Below are 20,260 nucleotides of genomic sequence, written 5' to 3'. Positions count from 1 at the left end.
TAAAACAAGAACCAGGAACCAACTGCGACAACAGAACTAGTCAACTGGCATATGTATAACGCTAAGGTTCGACTAACATACAAACAGTCGAAGGAATGGCCAACCCGGCCAGCATGCAGTTACGACTTACGACCACCGAAGCACATATGATCAACAGTTAAAATCTTCTTGGCCAACACGGCCAGCAGGGTTCCGATCAAGAGAGCACCTACAGTCGACAGAGTCAAGATTCCGTTTGCCTCATCAGGCTTCAAGATGTCTTTGGTGGCTCGTCACTTATCAGCAGATCATCTTCATCATGGTAGATGTTCTCAGCCATCTGCCATATCTGGAGGATGTTGTCTTCAGCGACGCTAGCAAGCACCCAATCTTCGCAGGGGTTCCAGGAGAAATCAGAGATCTTGCTGGTATGGCCTCCATGGATGAACATGAGCTCAGGAGGGCCGTCTTCTGCATCCTCTGGTGTTTGTTCTTGATCAATCCTGTGATATAACCAGGTAAGGAACAACCTACAGTTAGTCTCAACCATCCTGTGTCAATTTAACAAAATGTAGGAAGCAAAAAGACACACAGAAAAATCACAAAATGTATATCACATTACACAACAGCATCAATTTGGTCATCGAATGCAACTAATGCTCATCAGTACAAAACAAATGCCAGAACTATGTGACCTCCAAAAGAAGAGACAGCGCACCAATGGACAGAACTATTGTGAGAGTTTCTTTAATGATGTACTGTTTACCTGCTTAGGTCCCAGACCATGAGTCTTCTGCCCAGGCAACAAGATGCAAGTATAGTCTCATTCTTTGGACTCCATCCAACTTGAAATACTTCCTCTCTGATCACACAAGGGACACAACATTAATAGAAACATTCGATACTGAAAGTTGTTTATCCAGTTAAACAACCAGCAGCTTTGAACAACACAATTACAGTGGAAACATACTTGTGACAGTCAAAGGTGTGCAGAGACTTATCAATCTTCCTAAGATCAAATAATTTGACAGTCTTGTCAGTAGAACCAGTTGCAACAACCCATTCATTGAACGGGTTGAAAGCCAGGCAGTTCACCTGTAAATAAAGAAGTAAGCATCAATTAACAATACTGTCCGCACCATTCTTTAAGGAATCATGACCTTAGAGCAAGTTCCAATAAACTCCCATCACCCCTGGCTTTCAGAGACACTGGTGGGTTAGACCTCACTCCCCTAAAACCAGGACTGTATGGTTTCCTAAACCATGGCTTACAGCCATATTGAACTTACATTACAAAGACAAATACAAGCCTAAACATTAGCGCTCACCAATACAAAATGCAGAAGTATGACATAAGATCTGGAAAACCACAGTAAAAAAAATATCATTGAGATCTGTGTTTTCCTCAGGCTGGGGTTTTCATACCGAACATTTTTTAAAAAAGAATTGAGAGTGAAGTTTCATGCTTAACTGAAAAAAGAATGACTGTCAAGTCTATTATGCTCTTGGATCATTTTGTTTGCAAGTAATCCATCTTGAAACAGCTAATTCTCATTGCATAAAATACTTTTCTCTCATTAACAAGGATCATTTTGGTGCTCACTTCACATCTAAAAATCAATAAAGAAACCTTGAAAAATTTGTAACCATGAAATAGAAAATAATACCAGCAAATAGTATCAATATTTTTTCTCAAGAGAATGACAATTAAAACTCATAAAAGTTGCTTACCTCGCCCTGGTGTGCCACCACTGACTGAACAGGCTTAGTAGGGGCGGGAGACCGCAGGTCCCAAATCAGAAGATGATGATCATCACCAACTGACCCAAATAAGTATTCATGCCTCAAATGCCAAGCAACATCTTCAACAACGCCATCATGATGCTAGCCATTATACAATCAAAGTATTATTAAAGTAACAAAGTATTTCAATGAATCTTAAATCACTGTTGATAAGAAAACCAAACAGACGAGAAATTGAAATTCATAATTTACAAAGTACAGCTTCCAGGTCTGAGTGAGAGATAGTCGTTTTTTCTACTCATAGTTGTCAAACAATGAACATTTCGTTTACCCATCTGGTATTTAGCACAAACACATTCTGTCGTAATTCTTAATCACAATGAAAACACAAATCTATGCATACTACTCCAAGTATAATTATCATGCAACTTCAAACAGATTATTCAGAACTTTCAAATAAACATTAAAATGTTATAGGATGAAGAAGGCTTTCAACATTGTTCCGCGTGAAGCTCCAAATATTAACATGCTAAATAAAACCAGGCACATGAGACATACCTTAAAAATCTGCAAGGCGTCAAGACTTTTGTTTTTACTATTTGCTTTAATGTCCCATAAGCAAATTTGAGCATCATCAGACCCACTCAACAAATGTCCCTCTTTAAAACTACTCCAGGATAAGCCATATCCTTCAGAGTTATGTCCCTTCAGCCGTAAATCAGGGTTGCATGCACCATCTAGTGGAGGCTTTGATGGGTGCTTGCTATAGTCAAAGACATATACTTCTGCACTAACTGTCTTGGTAGCAATTATAAATGAATTTTGGGGCATATACCGAGCTCGATTGACCTCTCCATCATGATTTATCTGCTGAACAATTTGTACCTACAAAAAGAAGGGAATATATGCATTAAAATTTGTATATGTTTGTTCTAGCAGTAGAATTTACAAGGGAAAAGAAATGCAAGAATGGGACATTCTCCTAATTAACAATAAAAAATCCCTGTTCCAAAATTCCCAGCACACATGAGGTCAAACCAATGAACAATCTGTTCCACCATGTATTTGTAGCATATCACACATTACTCTGATACAGAGTGCAATCACAATAGCATAATCGTCCATTACTTTTGATAAGGTACATGCGAGTTAAATATTGATTGATTATTGTCCTTTTTTCAGTAATGGCAACTGGCAAGCAGTTCCCAAGCGTTCATACTAGCAAACAAAGTAAAATGTAAGTACAATGACACATGTGGAGTGCAGAATAAAAAACCAACTTCATGAATTCTCATTGCATAAACTAAGCAACCAAGGATCAAACAGAATGGCTATTAATATTCAAAGAAGGGACCATTAGATTGGTATGGCAATAAAATCAAAAGATTCATGAGAAATAAGAAAAATCAACATGAATATAAAACAGGATGATGAAACATTCAAATATATAATCAATCATTTCTTAATTAGCAAAAGCCATAACCTTTGAAGTGCCACTTCATGGAAAATCATGCACCAAGAACCACCCCAAAATGGCAACTTGGCAAGAAGACAATCAAATGTTCCATAAATAGGCTTTCTCAAAATGGCAGACAAGCAATGGAAAGACCATCAAATATTTCAGAACAGGGTATTCCTTTGTGCAAAGGGCAATCCAAACATAGGAAGCGCATATCATTCAAGTGCAAAACTGTTCATGCAACTGTTCTCATCAAGTAAGCCATCTGCAACTAGGAACAGCTCACAATAAAATTTACCGTAAATGCAATTGAAAATATGAACACATAACTTATCCTGTGGTGCAGATTCAACCAAAAATTAAGAACTCAGCTATTAAATTGGTATTGTGTAAGGATAAAAAAATCCTAGTGTGTATAGAAAAAGCACAACTCTAACATGATGAGAGCCTACAGTTATCCACTTCCTACTTCGTGTCAAATAAAAAACATCTAGTTTTGGATATTAGAGACATTGGAAAGATATACTGCAGTAGCACAATCAAGTAGTTTGGGAGCGACAAGAAAATTATAGCATAAATGATAATAATCCTCTAATGTTAACAAATATTTTGGAAGACTCAAATCCTAACAGAAGTCCTAACAAAATCAGCAAAGCCAGAGGAAGAAAACAACCCAACCCAAATACCATGTAAATCAGCAAGAGAACACACACACACACAGGCCACAGCCACAGGGTACCTTCTTGGATTCGTCGCAATTTTCAACAAAGGAACCTTCGCAGGGCACATACACTTCTGCTATCATCAGAAAGTTAGGGTAGTCCTTGCACGTATGTGTGCCAAGGACAACCTTCTGGACAGAATGATCCTTTCCGGGGGCCTCGGCTCGTTCAGGAAGCCACTGCACGGTCAGGGACGGCCAATCCAGAGAATGACTAATAACAAGGTCATACAGGAATGGTGTGTTCTCCTTCCACATAAGGTAGTCTTCCATGATCTGCGCATTCATGGCAGCTTCTGTGTCCTCCGTGATCTTCATGCCATCCAAGCCCCCTCAAAATTTTCCGGCAAATCCCCCAACATCGCCTGTAGCGGAATCTTTCACCCTTCCCAAGCGAGGAGTGAGGGATTAAGGTTTCTAGGGATTGGATCTAGAGAGTTTGGTTGGGGAAAGGTGGGGGCGGCGGCGGCGGAAGGTTATCCTTTGGACTAATCTGGCGGCGGACAAGGTTGAGAAGTAGGGTTGGAAAGGTTTATAGGTTCACTTCATCGTTGGGCTTATACTCAGCTGTGATTGACACGGGTTATGCCATAGAGGCCCAAGGCCCATATTTGAAGAGGTAGTCAAAAATCATTTATGCCAGCAGAGCAACAAATTGCACAATTCCCCAAGCACCATACATAGCAAAATCCAAATACTGGCACAAAATGGAATTTACTTTATAAGGGTCATACTCTTTACAACAGGGTAGGTTATCCAGAAAAAAAAAATGTTGCAGCCTCCACATTGGAGGCTGCAACTACAGTGGAAAAAATCAATCAGATCCCAGGACGACAGATCAAGGAACGAGGAACGGGGAATGGCATTTGGGATGGATTTTTACACTTCGAGGACGAAAATGTTCCCCCATTCCTGTCCCCGGAACAGCGTTCCGGGCGGAGACTATGAACCCAACATACACAACCAAACATTAAAATGCAAAGAAAATAAGGAAAAACCGGACAAGTCAGAAGCACTACATAAGGAACAGCGGATTCACCTAATAAAGACAGCTCTCTAGAAGGATAAACCTATTCGCACAGATAAATGCTTTCTGAAGTTGAGCTCTCAAGAAAGGATAGCACATTACTAATTCACCGGTTCTTCTAAAGAACATGAACATCGTGATCCTTAGCTGCATGATTCAGACATCTAAAGGCACTTTCTACATTTTGCAGGGCACCATATTCATTATTACACCATCAGGGGCTGCACGATTCAGACATGGCATACTTCAACACATTCATAACAAGGAAATACAAACAGATAAGCAACTACCTAACATAGACAACATTCTATTTATGCTTAGAGGAAATGCAATCATCACATAAATGACAAATCCCCAATATCACTAGTTTCACACATAACGACAAATTTCAACCATCAAATGAATCAGACCACACCATCTCTAGACACTAATATGGAAAATTAAACGGACATAACCACCTGCACAACCAACACTAAGCACACACGTATTTACAGAGCAAACTATGGAAAGCTCCATAGCGCACGACTCTTCCCTTCTCCAAAACAACTCACCCAATAAATGAACTGAGACCATAATGAAGGAACGCACGGACCCAGCAACTGCAATTCAATGCTGGATCCCACCGAGTAGCGTGCTCACAATACCTCTACTGCTTTACCACCCCCCTTGGGCCTTGGTACAAGAGTTCACAATACAATGGAAACCAGGCTACCTAGAATTATGTACTGTAGCATGAATCCCAGATGGAAGCCTAAGGGACACACTACGTGCCAAATTCACACAAATCCCCCCTGTTTCCTCATAACATTGCAGCTACCCGTCCACATAGCAGCCAAATCACACCCAATTACCAAACTAAGAACACAGAAACCCTAACCCCGGACCACAGGGGGGTGAGAAGAAACTAAATTCCGACACGTCACGGCACATCACTCAACAGTATGACAGCATCGACCATCACTTCACATCGGAGACAGAGTAAAACGCAAAGGAGAGTTTAAGGGAAGGGGAAGGGGGCGCAAGTAAAGGAAAATCCACCTTGCCGGATGCGGCGCCGAACCCTCCGATGTCGGCATGGTCGTCGTCGTAGTGGCGCGCGTCGGCCTCTGCGTCGTCGAGGGGCAGCTGGACCTGCGCGAGCATGAGGTAGTTGGGCTCGTTGTCGGAGGTGTGCGTCCCGAGGATCATCTTCTGGACGGAGTGGTCCTTCCCCGGCGGCTCGGCGCGGTCGGGGAGCCACTGCACGGTGAGGGAGGGCCATTCGAGCGCGTGCGTGATGACGAGGTCGTAGAGGAAGGGCGTGTTCTTCTTCCAGATCTTGTACTCCTCGTTGATGAGGCGCTCCTCGACCTCGGCGCGGAACTCCTCCTCGTCCGCCGCGCCGCCGCCGGCCTTCGGCATCGTCGGTCCGACGGGGCGCCGGCTAGGGTTAGGGTTTGGGAGCAGAGGGGGGGTTTGGGTCGGGGAGCGGGGAGTGAAATGGCGGGAGGGGCGCGGGGGTACGGAGGACCGGGAGGGAGACAAATTGAGCCAAGGGGAGAACCGAGGTGGGGGATAGCGGGCAGCGCCGAACAAGCGAAGGGGAAAGAGGGGTTTATCGGTCGGGTGGGCTGGATGCTAAAAGCAAGCCCATTGGAGGCCCACAATAAACAACCTGTGCTTTTCCTAAAAAAACTGTGCATTGTGCTCTTGCACGATCACGACACAATGTTCCCGATGCTGGTTCCGCGGTCTACCCCGCGGAGGGCTACCAGCGGTCGATGCGCTGGCAGGCACGGATGTACGGTCCTAGGCTAGTGGGCTACGGTGCCACGCACCACAAGTACTGCGGTTCTTTGCTCCACTTTTCCACCTTCTCTTTTTTCCAACTTTCCTGTGTTAATTTTTGTCCTAAACTTTTTTCGTCTCTTTGTTTTTTTCTTGAAATTTTGTATCAAAATATTTACCTCCAAATTCTCTATTTCAGAATCTTTTGCATAAATTTTTTTGGCTCCTAATTTTTCTTGTACAAAAATTTTAAATGATGAATTTTCTTTCAAAATGTACCGATCTCAAAACATTTATGTCCAATTTATTTTCCCTTTTTTTTATTTTTTCTTCCTTGCCTAGTTTCAGCTGTTGACTAAGTTTGATCCCAAAATTTGGCTCCCAAATGTTATTAAGTTTTGCTTCCAAAATATTTACTTCTATTTTTTTTTGTTCTCCAAAAGTTATTTTTAAAATCTTTTATCTCCCAAGTTTGATCTTAAGTTTTTGCTTCTAAATTTTTATACCCGAATTTTTTTCTCCCAAATTTTGTTCTTAAGTTTTGTTTTCCAAACTTTTTCTCTTGAATTTTTTGTTCTAGACTTTTGTTGAAGTTTCACTGAAAGATTGTTTCAAAAATTTTCCCAAAAAAATTCATGATTCTTTTCTTATCTTTTCTATCTTTTTCTCTTTTCTATATTTTTATCTTTACGCTTTGACCAAACTTTCACGTAGATAAATATTTTGTATCTAATTTTTTATGTGTATAGTTTCTTGTTCAATTGTATTCTCTGGTGGCTTTTGGGTCCTGGGATGCGTGCGTTCGCTGGGTTGGGTGTGGCGTGTTCTTCGATTCCTACTGCCCACATCATCTGCTAGCGGGCCTAGCGGTCCGAGAGCTCCAACGTCACGATCATATTAGAGCCATCATCTGTCGGAGTATAGACAGACGGTAGGTCTGGTACTCTGGTCGGAAATCGACCAATAGCGCCGGGACGGATCGGCACGGTTTTCCAAATATGGAAAGTATATGACGTTGGAAAATCGACCGTACCGTCCCCGTTGTTACGGTCGCCCATAAATTAGCGGTGCCCCACAATGTTCCGGTCACTTTATTTACCATTTCAGACAGGAATTTTAGCTTGCATACAGTTGGGTTGGGTAGCTTATCTGAAAGCTCAACTAAAACTGCACAGCCGCACAGGGAACCATTCGCCTAGCTAATTGAGAGAGTTTATTGGCTACCAACATCAACATGCACCGGCGCTCCCTCGATGGCTCGCCCACACTGACGGCCACTTCGGCCCCGGCGACCTCTTCCTCACCGACGGGCACTCCTTTGCACGGAGCTCTCTCCCCGGATGCTGCTCCGTTTTTCCCTTGCGGCCACCCTGACGGCCGGGGAAAGCAGCTCCGGTGGAGAGACGACACACCACCCCTCTCCGGCGACGACGGCTCCCCATCCTACCGTGACGTCCTGCTGCGGCAACCGAGGGTGACCACCCTGGCCTCAACACCGGCGGCGCGCAGGTCGACACGCCGGCTCTGATGCCTACTCTCCGCTCCATCGTGGTGCTGCCTCCACGTGGCGAGGGTGGGCACCGCAAGCGTCCTCGTCGGCGTGGCCGCCGGCCACCCTCCCCGCCACCCTGGACGGACAAGCGTTCTCGGCGCGGCACGACGGAGCTGGTCGTTGGCCTCCAGCGGCACGACCACCCCCACAAAGGTTGGTCGGGCTGCCACAAGCCGTGTCCGGGGCCTGGCAGTGCATTGCCCTCCTCGCGTCGACCCTGATGGTTGGCAACGAGTTGAGAGGCGGTGCGCACATCATCGGGACCATCGGGAGCGGCCTCCTCGGCCGGAAGCGCCGCCGCGGTGATGCTTCCCCAAGGTGCTCGATGGACGATGCTTGAACTGCCTTTCCTTCAAGCATCGGGTTGCTTCGTGTCGTCTGCCATCGCGGTGCCTGCGTTGCCACAGCCTTCTGCACCGTGCCAAGGATTACCTGCGGCCTCGTCGCCCGCCACTTCGCTCGGGCCAGCCCCGGCTGGACGGCGTGTCATTCCTGCTAGCTCGGACGATCGGTCGTTGCCGAAGACTACTGCTACTGACAGTGGCCTCGACCTCACGCTCTCCACCACCGATGACTTGGGCGTGGTTGCTTTGGCTGCGGCCAAGTCAGCGATCATGGCTGTGGTTCACATCGAGGAGGATGACTTCACCCTTGAGCCTGCCCTCCCGGAGTTGTTTGTGGCCACCTTCCGGTCTCAGGAGCTTCGAGATCGAGCTTCGATGGCGAGTGTTTCCCAGGCGAGGGCATCGCCCTCCGGTGGTCCGCTGGGGCACTCTGGGGCTGCCACACCCATGACGCCTATGGAGGTGCCGCCTGTGGAGGTGCCACCATCGCCCGAGGTGGTGCCGGTTGTGGAGGTGCCGCCTGTGGAGGTGCCGCCTTTGGCCGAGATTGTGGTGCCGGCTTCTGAGGAGGCGACCGGCACGATCGGGACGTCGGAGGATGGCAATTCCGCGGCCTTGGAGGACTTCATCTGCAAAGTTTCGAAGAATATTCTGCCGCCTCTTGTGGACAAGCCGTCTCGTCGCCGTCGAGTTGATCCTGTCCTCGTTGACGCGCCTCCTCAGCTGCCTTCGTCTGAGGCATATGGCCTTAGGCGTAGCCATCACCAAGCTTTGGACCCTCTCTCGGCCGTCAAGCCGGCAAAGCGAGGGGCGGTGCTCTTGATGCGCCGACTCGGTGAGCTTGGCGCGCCTCTACCCTTGGCGGCTTCGGCAGAGCAAGCGGTGGAGAATTTGTTTCGAGAAGGACCTCAGCCTAACCACATGGACGCCTTGCAGGACATGTTTCCAATGTTGAAGAACATGAGTAATAGCTCTCCCTTCGTGGGATGGAGCGATGACTGAGGGCTACACTTTAAGCCGGTCGTTTAGGTCGTGCGGAATGTGAGTAGTTCATGTTTTAGTTTATCTTTCGGGTTGTGTTCAGCTGGCATGCCGGTTTATGTCCATCTGGAGTCTGTTCCATTTGGGTTGTAACCGAACACTATACTAATTTTTTCTTCGTCTTAATACAATGATACGCTACGCGCATATTCGAGAAAAAAAAAACATGCACCGGCACATTGGCCTCCTGATTATGGTTTTTTTGGAGGATAGAGGCTGGATTATCCTCCAGGTTTATAGGAACCCTAAGTAGGGGGGCAGGTTCTCCCAGCGATACTCCGGGCCGATGGTGTGCTCACTTCCAGCGAGCCGTTTCACCCGAGGCTCGAACTCGGCACCCCAAGGTCTGGAGTTTGGCACTTAAGCCAACCGAGGCACGAACCCTTTGTGGCACACTGAGATTACAGAGATCTGGCGAGCGGGCTGCGGACTCTCGGTGGAGTGGAGGCAGGTGAGCATCAGGCATCAGCTGGCGCTTATTAGTGGAGTGAATCCACTGTCTTGTTGAGCTCCTCAAGCTTCTTCTTCCGCATGACCACATCCTCCCGGGTGAGCTGCACGTCCTGCCGATGCAGAGCAAGACCAAGTTTTCAATGTTTGAGAAGTCCTCGAACAACCGGCTAATGTCTAGGAGTGCAAATTGGTGATCTTTAGGTGCATCTCCAATCTTTTTTAGTTCAAAAGTGTGTACTAATTCTCAAATTAAGATATCGTTTTAAAGAATTAATACAAAATTTTGAACTAAAGAGGGTTGGATGGGTCCCTAAGGATCACCAATTGACATCCCTACTAATGTCCGTCCAGTGCCAAGAACTTCCACATCCTCACCTACAAGGCTACACTGTCAGCATGACGACAACACAGGGTTGATCGAACTCGCAGACCCCAGTGCCGCGTGCCTAATCTCGTAGTCTTAGCATCATCGCCGGACGGGAGGGTACGGTGATGAGTTTCCTCATCGCCGATTCAAGGTAGAGCTCGCGAGCTCCCTGGTGCCTTTGACATGAACCGTGGAAGACAGGATGAGGGTGAAGAAAAGGTTCATAGAATAATAGATAATTTTGACTTGATTTTTTGTTGATCCCGAGTGCAATTAATTTGATTTGGATGAAAATAACCATATTGCATGTCATAGCATAAAGCAAATAGCTTTCGACAGTAGTGATTTCGCAGCAGACACCCTGAATTGCATGCGTTGGTCACATGATGTGGCAATCGGCCACTGGTATATACTCAATCTAGGAGCTAAAAACACAGTTATTTCACATACCTCACAGCTGAGGTCCATTGGGCAAGCTATGGGAGATGAATGACACACTCTAAATAGGTTGTTGAAAGTCAGCATATCCAAATAGTTAGTTAATTTACATACCATCACCAAATTTCACAAAATTGATACATGTGGTTAAGCACTCAACTACACTCTTTGGAGTGTGATAAAACGTTAGTATTATGGACTTTCTAATTCAACAGGCTACTGAACCGAACTTAGCAGAAGAGACCTTGATGCAACAGCGTCAGATGGAGCTGACTATTCCAGAGTGGTTCTGGTCCATCACACCATCAAGGAAAACGTCTAGACAAGTGGCTGCTGGCCTCACTTTCATCCCTCTGCTCCCCAAAGAATGAAAACAGAAAAATTGATTAGCTGGAAATTTATTGTAGATATGAATTTTGTATGCACGCTTGGTGATAAAAAGGAACACCCAGGACAAAACACAATGCCACTAGAAAACTAATGAGACGGAAAAGGCAGTTCATGCCTCTCGAGAGCAATGTCTGTAATAATTGTTGGAACATGTGAAAAATGCTACCCCAATCTGCACAGCAAAGGGGAAATATAATTGATATGAACTACCAGAGGATGCAAAGGAAGACAAAAATTTAAGCAACTGCCAAACAATTGATATGAGTTATCCAGCAACTAGTGTCGCTAACATGGTTAACAACATATGTACCATGCTAACATGGTTAACAACATATGTACCATCCGACATGTTCTGCTAACTTGCCCTCAGAGTAAGAATGGGAAGCATTTTCATCGATTTTGCTACCAAATGCATCATTTCCTAGAAAATCTGTGATAATCTAAATTGGTGTAACTCACAGGAAGAGCAACCTGCAAAATTTCACAAAAGATTATGTCAAAGAGTAGACAATATTTGTTCTTTTGAGAATATCTCTATTGTTCAGTACATAACATATAAATTTGTAAGCACACATATTCTTCCCATTACAATAATCAGAAATATTATTATGTGGTAATATCTCGAGTAACTCCAGAAACCAAGTCTGCTAGCAGGAATACAATAAAAGAATAATATACACATAAAACCATCATCAAATGCTCCTGTTGCAGATCTGGTATCGCGTAAATTTCATTGAGATGTGAAATATAGCCGAGTTACCCAGCTAACCAATATAACAATAAGGACAACTAAACAAAAAGGGGTCAACACAAATCAGAAGAAAAACCATTTCATGGAAAAGGATGGATTCCCTAATGCTTAAACACAGAACAGAAAAGTGCACTGAAGACCTCTTAAAAGCAGCAATCATCTCTATTTGTGCAGATTAGGACATAATTTTCATCGCAAAAGAAAAGGACAAGGCTACAATCATTTAGTTATATCCATATTAGACTTTAGCACTTAAAGCACAGTTTTGAAACGGTCAAAAACCCTATACCTGCTGGATTACCGGACTGTTCAAGCTAATAGGCTAAATTAGTGAGCATTGACTACTGAGTAGCTGTGGTGCATTACAGGAAAATCATTGGAAAACTAGTATTGTTATATGAACTAAAGAGGGCCAGACGGATCATCTTAGGTTCATCAATTTGCACCCATAAACTTGAGGGCTATAGTAGGGGTTTTCTAGAAGATTTGGCTGAGAAAGTGGAAGATACATAGAATACACACAGGAGATCTGGATAAACAGATCAAGAAGGATTGTCACCACCTAGATGAAGATCATGTGTACAACCCCATCATCCACTCTTTATCAGCCCTCGCTGATGCTGAGCCCTTGGATAATACTCCCTCCATCCAAATATTGGGAGCGCCTAACCAAAATTTTTTTTCCAAGAATTGGAGACGTCTAAGCATGGGACCACCTGTTGCACATCATCCCAGGCACTCGCAGCTCGTCCCTAGCGCCCGTGGCTCCTCGTTTCCTGCTCGGCATTAGATGCAGCGTCACGCCTCTGCTCCCTCCCGTTAGCATCCATGCCGCCGTTGTCCACAGCACCAGCCGCCGAGACCACTTCACCATGACGTGCGGCAACGGCGTTTGGAGGGACGTTAGCGGCTTAATTGCTCGAGTACTGGAACAGGTGCCGATGGAATTAAAACGAAGCCGTGATGAATTGCAAGCGTGGCTCCGCCGCCCCCTCCTTGGTCACTGCGCACGACCCTAAGACGACTCTGATATTTGGACGGAGGGAGTATCAACTTACACAGAAGAAAGTAGCACACATATTCGAGGATTGTCCCAACTATCAAACAATTCTAAAAGTTCATGTACCCTGGTCCTGGTAGTCAAACAAGGTTTATTCCCCTCCATGACACTTACTAACATGATGTGATGTGCCTAGGGGCTAATCGAAACCAAAAGCAAACACAACCCTGATCCTAGAGCAAATCAGCAACAAACTAAAAACTCTGTTAGCCCATAGGTATATCATGTTATTAAGTACCATAGAGGCGATAAAGAGTTGTTGGACTCATAGCACTAGGGTACATAAACTTTTGAATTATAAAATAGCTTGAACAACCCACATTTATCGGACATATGTATGCAAGCTCAGTATTGTCAAAATTTTGATCCTGTCCAAGGGCTCAACACAGTCAAGTAGCCAGTCCACAGTCAATGAACACATGGCTGATGAGATTATATGAAAATGGCATGCTCTTTCAAGCAATGTAATCCTCCTTGATCTGTTGATCCAGAATCTACTCTGTGTTCTCTATACATCCTCTATCTCCTAAACCAAACCTTCCAAAAAATGCCCACCATAATCTTAACACAGGTGGCATTGATGAACCTAATGGTATCCGCCAAAAAACAAGCCCCCCTTAATTAATACAATAATACTACGAGATGGACAACCATTTGGAAAGAAGAATTGTTGATTGAACTAAAGAGAGCCAATGGCTTCTATTACCGGCCTTTCCAAACGCGACTCAGGGAGGACTTACACATTTATTTATGAACTCGATGTGTTTGAAGGAGGTATGAGTTTGGGCTCCAATATGGGCTGCACAAAGGTAGGCACCTCCATTGATGGGATACAGCCAAGTCAACCCAATGTGGAGCCTCAGCCCATACACTGACACTGATCTAGCAGAGGGGCAATGTCAACGAACATAACCACAAGGCCACAAGGGTTTCGAGCTTATATCTACACTCTATCATTTGGGCATCCAACCTCTATATCGGAGGTTGCAATTATAGGGAAAAAAACATCAATAAAATACAAAACACACAACCAAACAATAGAATGAAAAAATAAGGATAATTTGGAATGCCAAATTAAGGTGCGAAAAACCAAAACCTTTCGATGCATTTTCTATGGCATCATCTTTACTATTATAGTTTTACACCATCCAGTGCATTCAATGGCATGGGGAAAAAAAGACAAATGGCAACTACTTAACATAACTAACTTTCAACTATGCTTCATAAAATGAACCACGGCATAAGCTTCAGATATAATGAATAAGATCCTCGAACCATCAAATGAATCAGATTGCATCCTCTCTGGACATTAATATGGAAAACAATATAGTCAAGTCCACCACCAGTACAAGACACAATTTAAAAGAAAAATTATGGAAATTTCCTTAGCACACCACATAATCTCCCTTCCCCGAAAGGATTATGCCCTAATGAATGACACAACGACATAATTACAGCCGTGCATGAACCCGCTAGCCAGTTTGAAACTCCAGATCCCGCCAAATAGCATGTTTGCAGCGTTCCTACAACTCCAGCACCCCTTGTACTCATGAGTCCACGATTGAACATACATACAAATCAAAAAACATTAAATGACATATTGTACAAAGCACTGCAACTTGAAACCTAAGATAACATGAAAAAAAAAATCACATGATCCTCTAGCCGAAGTACTCCCGCTTACTGAAGTATGACAAAGAAACACTAATAAGTCCCTAACCCACAACGAACACACGAATCTATATATAGGAAAATAAATTCCACGACCCCCACCACGGCAAACCAAATCGCATCACAGAGTAGCATAGCAACACCGACACTTCATACCAAGGAGATAAGGAAGAATAGGGAAGAGAAGGTGGGCAAGCAAATTAGCAAAGGAGCGCAAACCGGCCGAACCATTCCCGGACGCGTCGCCGGGTCCCCCGAAGTCAGCGTGCTGGTCGTCGTAGCGGATCGCGTCAACCTACGCGTCGTCGAGGCGCGTTGTGGATCTGCACGGAGTGGTGGCTCGACGCTAGATGGCGCGTGGTGGGTGAGGACGAGGCCGTAGAGGAGCGCTGTGCTCTTCTTCTCCCAGATCTCGCGATCCTCCTCGATGAGGCGCTCCTCCAAGCCCACCTCGTCGCGGCACTCCTCCTCCTCCGCCGCCGCCGCCGCCGTCCTTCGGCATCCTCGCCGGCTAGGGCTAGGGTTTCGGTGAGGGGGGCTGCGCTTGGGATGGGGGTTGGGGAATTGTGGAGCGGCGTTGAAACGCCCGGAGGCCGTCGGCGTGAGAACGGTGGGAGCAACGAAACGAGGCCGGCGGGAGAGGATATATATAGGGGGAGAGGGAGCGGAGAAGAATTTGCGAGGAGGGGTCTGTTTCGGCCTGCTGGTAGGCCGGGCCAGCTGCCGCTTGAGAAAAGGCCCTTTTGCCAATCGTGCCATCAGCATCCGCGTGACTGCCAGACAAACCGTTCGCCGGACACGCGAGCGATGCCGGAGGCCACGAGCACTCCCGGCGCCCGGCCTTCGGCAAGGACGGCGATCCATGGCTAGCAACTTCCCGGTCCACAAGCATCAAATTAAACGGACTTGTTCCATGTGTGTCATGTATTCCTCTGGTGCAGGGGCACAGCCGCACAAGTGATGATCCCGCTTCTACCTTACAGCTGAGGTCCATTAATTGGGCAACTCATGGGAGAGGAATGGCATATTTTACATACGTTGTTGAAAGCAATCAAGCGTATCCAAGTATCCACCTAGTTAACTTACATGATATGATGTTACTCAACTACCTCTTTGGAGTGTAATGAAATCGCTAGTATTATGGTCTTCCTATTCAATAGAGTACGGAACCCAACTTGATGCCGGCCACCAATACACACGATCAAGACGGCATGCTTCTTCTCTTGAGCAGAAATGATACCCGATAGTGCAGGGAACAGCCGTGCGACACTGTCAGACGTGGCGGCACCAGAATGCAAGATATATTTAGGTGCTAGACTGTCATCCAGGGAGGTCGGTTCAGGACTTTGGTCCATTTCTTTACCGTTGCGCATCAGGATAAGTGGCAACTAGTCGCGCTTTCATCCCCCTGCTTGCTAGCTAGTATAAGATTGAAAGCAGAAAGTTTGCTTAGTGGAAAATCTACCATAGAAGTAAATGCTGAATGCACATCTGGGCCATAAAAGAAGACAAGGACACAAGGCCACTAAAAATCAACTGTCTAATTCTAGTGCAGTACAAAACACACACACACACACACACTGAAAAGACACTATTCTGTGCGCACCAAATTTCAAAGCAGTTATAAGTTTTATGTTGTAAAAAACAAAACAAATAAAATAGTAAAGTCATGAGTCATACATGAAAGTGAGTGAGTGAATGTGATGTTCTCCCAAGTATTCAAATCCTTCATGATTTGGGCCTTCATGTTTTATTACTACATAAATTTTAACCGAGAAGGATAAAAATAATTAATCAAGACGTTTTTCGCAACTGTCTCAAATAAAAAGACACAGTAAATAATCTATTTTTTAAGACGGTTTTGCTGCCTAACTCGATTAATCAAATTAGAAAAAATCCCAACGAGCCCATCAATGACCCGCCCAGCCCATCAGGAGCCCATCAGCCATGCTCCTCCGCCGCCGTGCTCCTCCTCCACCGCCCGCCACCACGCGCTGCCGCCGGATCCGACCTCCCTGGCCCACCCGCCCGCCGCGTCCTGTCGCCAGATCCGGCCTTCCGGGCGGCGAGGAACAGGGTGGAGGCGGGCGGCACGGGCGGGCGGGGGCTGGCGGCGTAGGGGCGCGGAGGCCGCCAGCGTGCGGACGATCGACGAGGACAGCGCGGCCGCGGGCGTGACTGCGCGAGGAGCGGCGAGGAGACGGCCGATCGGCGAGGTGCGAGAAGGCCGACGAGGCGATGTGCCGGGACGGCTAGTGGCGGCCGCCACCTGCTTGCTGCATGGAGGAGATGGGCTCGGCGGGCGTTTGCGGCCCTGTTTGGTTTACATATAGTACTACTTAGCACACATTTTCCGAGAAAAGAATCTTCAATGCATGGAGTACTAAACGAAATTTATTTGCAAAACCTTTTCACGGATGGGTATAACTTTTCACGACGAATCTAATGATAGTAATTAATCGATGATTGGCTACAGTGATGCTACAGTAACTATCCTCTAATCGTGCGGTCAAAGACCTCATTAGGTTCGTCTCGCGAAGTAGTACAGCGCTGTGGAGTTAGTTTTGTAAATTACCTTTATTTAGCACCCCTAATTATTGGTCAAAGTTTTTGTGCTATTTGTGCTAGGGCAAACCAAACAGGGCCTGCGTGACCTCATACTCCTCGGGCGCAGGGGATTGCTAATCCCACTTCAACAAAGACCTTACGACTGTGGTCGTCGTCCAATGGGCAAATAAAAGGCTCAGTATTGTGTCTAATCATTACAGCAAATCAATTGATTTGGTATTGATTAAGGTAGACAGAATTTGCAAGACCGATCCTACTTGACACAAATGGTTAGAATTTTTTACGCTGATGAATTTATTTTGTTGCTTTGGGATCGTTTAATTCGTAGTAGTTTTGTCTCTAATTTTTTAGCACCATCATGCCATCTACCATCACCAATAATTTAGCAACGCTGCTACGGATCCATGACTAAAAGTGTCTATGCATTTCTACGAAAAACGATAAATGAGAAAATATTTTTAAACTCATAATCTAAGCATGGCTGAAAGATGAAAAATAAATAGAGCTATAGATCTACTCCCTCCGTCCCAAAAAACAAGTTATCCCAGGAATTCTAGGACAACTTAAGAAGAAGATAAAATGACCATGTTTGCTCCTATATATTATCCATATTCGGCACTAATTGATTTTGTATGCGTATGTACTTTCTAAATAGAGTAGAATGACTTATTTTTTGAGATAAATTTTGAATCATATGATAACTTGTTTTTTGTTTTTTTAGGACGAAGGGAGTAGAATTTTTCGACGTGAGATATGCACGTACGAGGCCGTCCCGGGGCTGGCAGGGCCTTCCCGGGGCTGGCAGCATTTCGACAAGGTGGATACTCGAGACTGGAGAGAGGATGTAAACAAGAGAGAGGGGGGCGTCCGACGTCGGGAAGAAGCAGAAAAGAGATGTATATTGGGCTGGCAGTGCACGCAGTGACCCGTGCCGCTTCACAAGGCCCATGTTCAGGCCCAAGAGTGAAGCCCAGTATATCTTGGGCCTTGCGAATTCGTGTCATACTCGAATCCGCCGCAACACATCGACAGGGCAACCGCCAACAGGGGGCAACGGCTACATGTATATACTTGTGAGCGCCTTCCGCTACGAAAACACGAACAAAGCGCTCGCATTGCGAGCACGGGGCCATGCCGCCGCGCAAGCGCCGTCGCGCGTTCATAGCCCCGCCGTCGCCGGACCAGGCCACGGTCACCACGCCACGGCGGCCGCCGGAGGAGGAAGCCGAGCCGCCGGCGCTCCCGACGCTTCCGCCCGACCTCCTGCCCGAGATCGCCGCGCGGTCGGACGTCACGACGCTCGTCCGCTGCGCCGCGTGCTGCAGGGCCCTCCGCCGCGACATCCTCCGCCCGGCCTTCATCCGCCGCGTCTGCCGCGAGCCCGATCCCGGCGGCGCCGCCGTCGTGCCGCCGTGCGTCCTCGGCTTCCTGCACGCCTACGACAAGGCCAGGATGGGCCAGGACCAGGGCCGGCCGCCGCCGCCCTGCTTCTCCGCGGCGCACCCGGCGACGCCCGGCGTGGCGTCCTTCTTCGAGAAGCACCACGCGCCGTTCGCGGCTCGTACGGCCGGCAGATCCCTTCTCGGCGACTACGAGCCCCTGGCGGCGTCGCGCAACGGCCTCGTCGTGCTCCGCCGCAGGTATTGTGACAGAACCGCCAAGTTAAACGGCTTAATTAAGCGTAATGGCCATCATTTGAACGCATCAGGCGCATTAGCTTAATTAAATGTAACCTGACAGCATGTTTCCAACACACAGGCCGATCGAAACACACCAGAAGTCTCGCGCAACGGCGAGCACAGACGGTACCAGCATAGAATAATTTCACAAAAATAGATGATAACATAAATATTCACAAAACAGCTTTAAATTTAGAATTTACATAAAATAAATGACAGCAGCGGAAGAGAATATGACATGAGAGAAGGAATTTTGATTGAGAATCAATAAAACAAAACGATAACTATGAACACGTGAGGACGTCACATCGAGCCCACTGATGCGAATCCTGATTAGCTTCTATACCTGAAACAGGGTAAACAACAAACCCTGAGTATACTAATACTCAGCAAGACTTACCCGACTTTTGGGTATACTTAGCCCACATATCTAGACATGCAAAGCTTTCTGGCTGGTGAATTTAATTGCAGAAAAGCATCTAAGGATAAATCCTTAATTTCAAAATTTTAGCTCCAAATTATAGTTATAAAATTGCTATACATCTATGAGTTGCAGATATATAACAATCAATGTGAAAACATAATTGATTAAATAACATCAACATGTATCATATCATTTCGTTTCATTTCCTTACTACGATGTGACTCGGAGATCAAGGTGCTCATGTCCGAGAGCGACTGACGGCGAATCGATCCGATTTAACCTTGCAAGGTGGACCTAACCAACACGGCACGTATTAACCCCGTCAGACCATACGGACCAACCATTCCCCTCCCCGCCTCGAACTACAGAACCGCCCCACCTGCATATAGTCAACCGAGCCCTACGAGAGACCACCAAAAATAAACATATGCATCCCAATTCTCCGCGGCCACTCGACTGCCCTAAGGGGTGGGTAGAAGTTCTGTACTTTCGAAACAAGGCAATACTCGGCTTACCGGTTTCGACTACCTCCTACTCCCGGTATGCGGTTAGTACAAATCAAACATGATCAGCAGGGCCGACAACGGTACGGCCCTTAACCGATACAGACAGGGCTAGACAGTTCCCGTCCGGTCTCCAATTCTTTTCCTTTCCTCCATATTCCAATATTCCACAATCAAATCATAAAGATATCCTATATCTCGCGAGCAATAGGGAATTACTCGACTTCTACCGAATCCTATTTTTAGCATGGCAAGGATAACGACATACACATACTAGTATTCCGTCCAATGGAACCTAGGAATCATGCAACTAGGGTTTCATC

At 46.2% G+C, this 20,260-nt stretch overlaps 2 protein-coding genes across 3 annotated transcripts; both read right to left on the bottom strand.

Annotated features, from left to right (window-relative positions):
* On the bottom strand, positions 1-6,477 carry LOC120690655 (histone-binding protein MSI1 homolog). Its single transcript, XM_039973392.1, has 6 exons — positions 5,968-6,477; positions 2,281-2,607; positions 1,711-1,863; positions 950-1,074; positions 746-841; positions 1-482 (listed from the first exon to the last, which is right to left on the bottom strand). The coding sequence occupies exons 1-6, from the start codon at positions 6,328-6,330 to the stop codon at positions 251-253; spliced, it is 1,296 nt and encodes a 431-aa protein (XP_039829326.1). The 5' UTR covers positions 6,331-6,477; the 3' UTR covers positions 1-250.
* A 4,457-nt stretch (positions 6,478-10,934) lies between these two features.
* LOC120688303 lies at positions 10,935-15,558 on the bottom strand. 2 transcript variants are annotated; one of them, XM_039970563.1, is made up of 2 exons: positions 14,992-15,558; positions 10,935-11,752 (listed from the first exon to the last, which is right to left on the bottom strand). In XM_039970563.1, the coding sequence occupies exons 1-2, from the start codon at positions 15,526-15,528 to the stop codon at positions 11,696-11,698; spliced, it is 594 nt and encodes a 197-aa protein (XP_039826497.1). In that variant the 5' UTR covers positions 15,529-15,558; the 3' UTR covers positions 10,935-11,695. The 2 variants fall into 2 exon arrangements, with proteins under 2 accessions (XP_039826497.1, XP_039826498.1); XM_039970564.1 differs by having other exon boundaries at positions 10,935-11,244; positions 14,992-15,546.
* Positions 15,559-20,260: the final 4,702 nt, after the last annotated feature.

This window comes from Panicum virgatum, chromosome 9N (assembly GCF_016808335.1).
Source record: "Panicum virgatum strain AP13 chromosome 9N, P.virgatum_v5, whole genome shotgun sequence".
In the NCBI taxonomy this organism is placed as follows: Eukaryota; Viridiplantae; Streptophyta; class Magnoliopsida; order Poales; family Poaceae; genus Panicum; species Panicum virgatum.
This window is presented reverse-complemented; position numbering and strand designations above follow the sequence as displayed.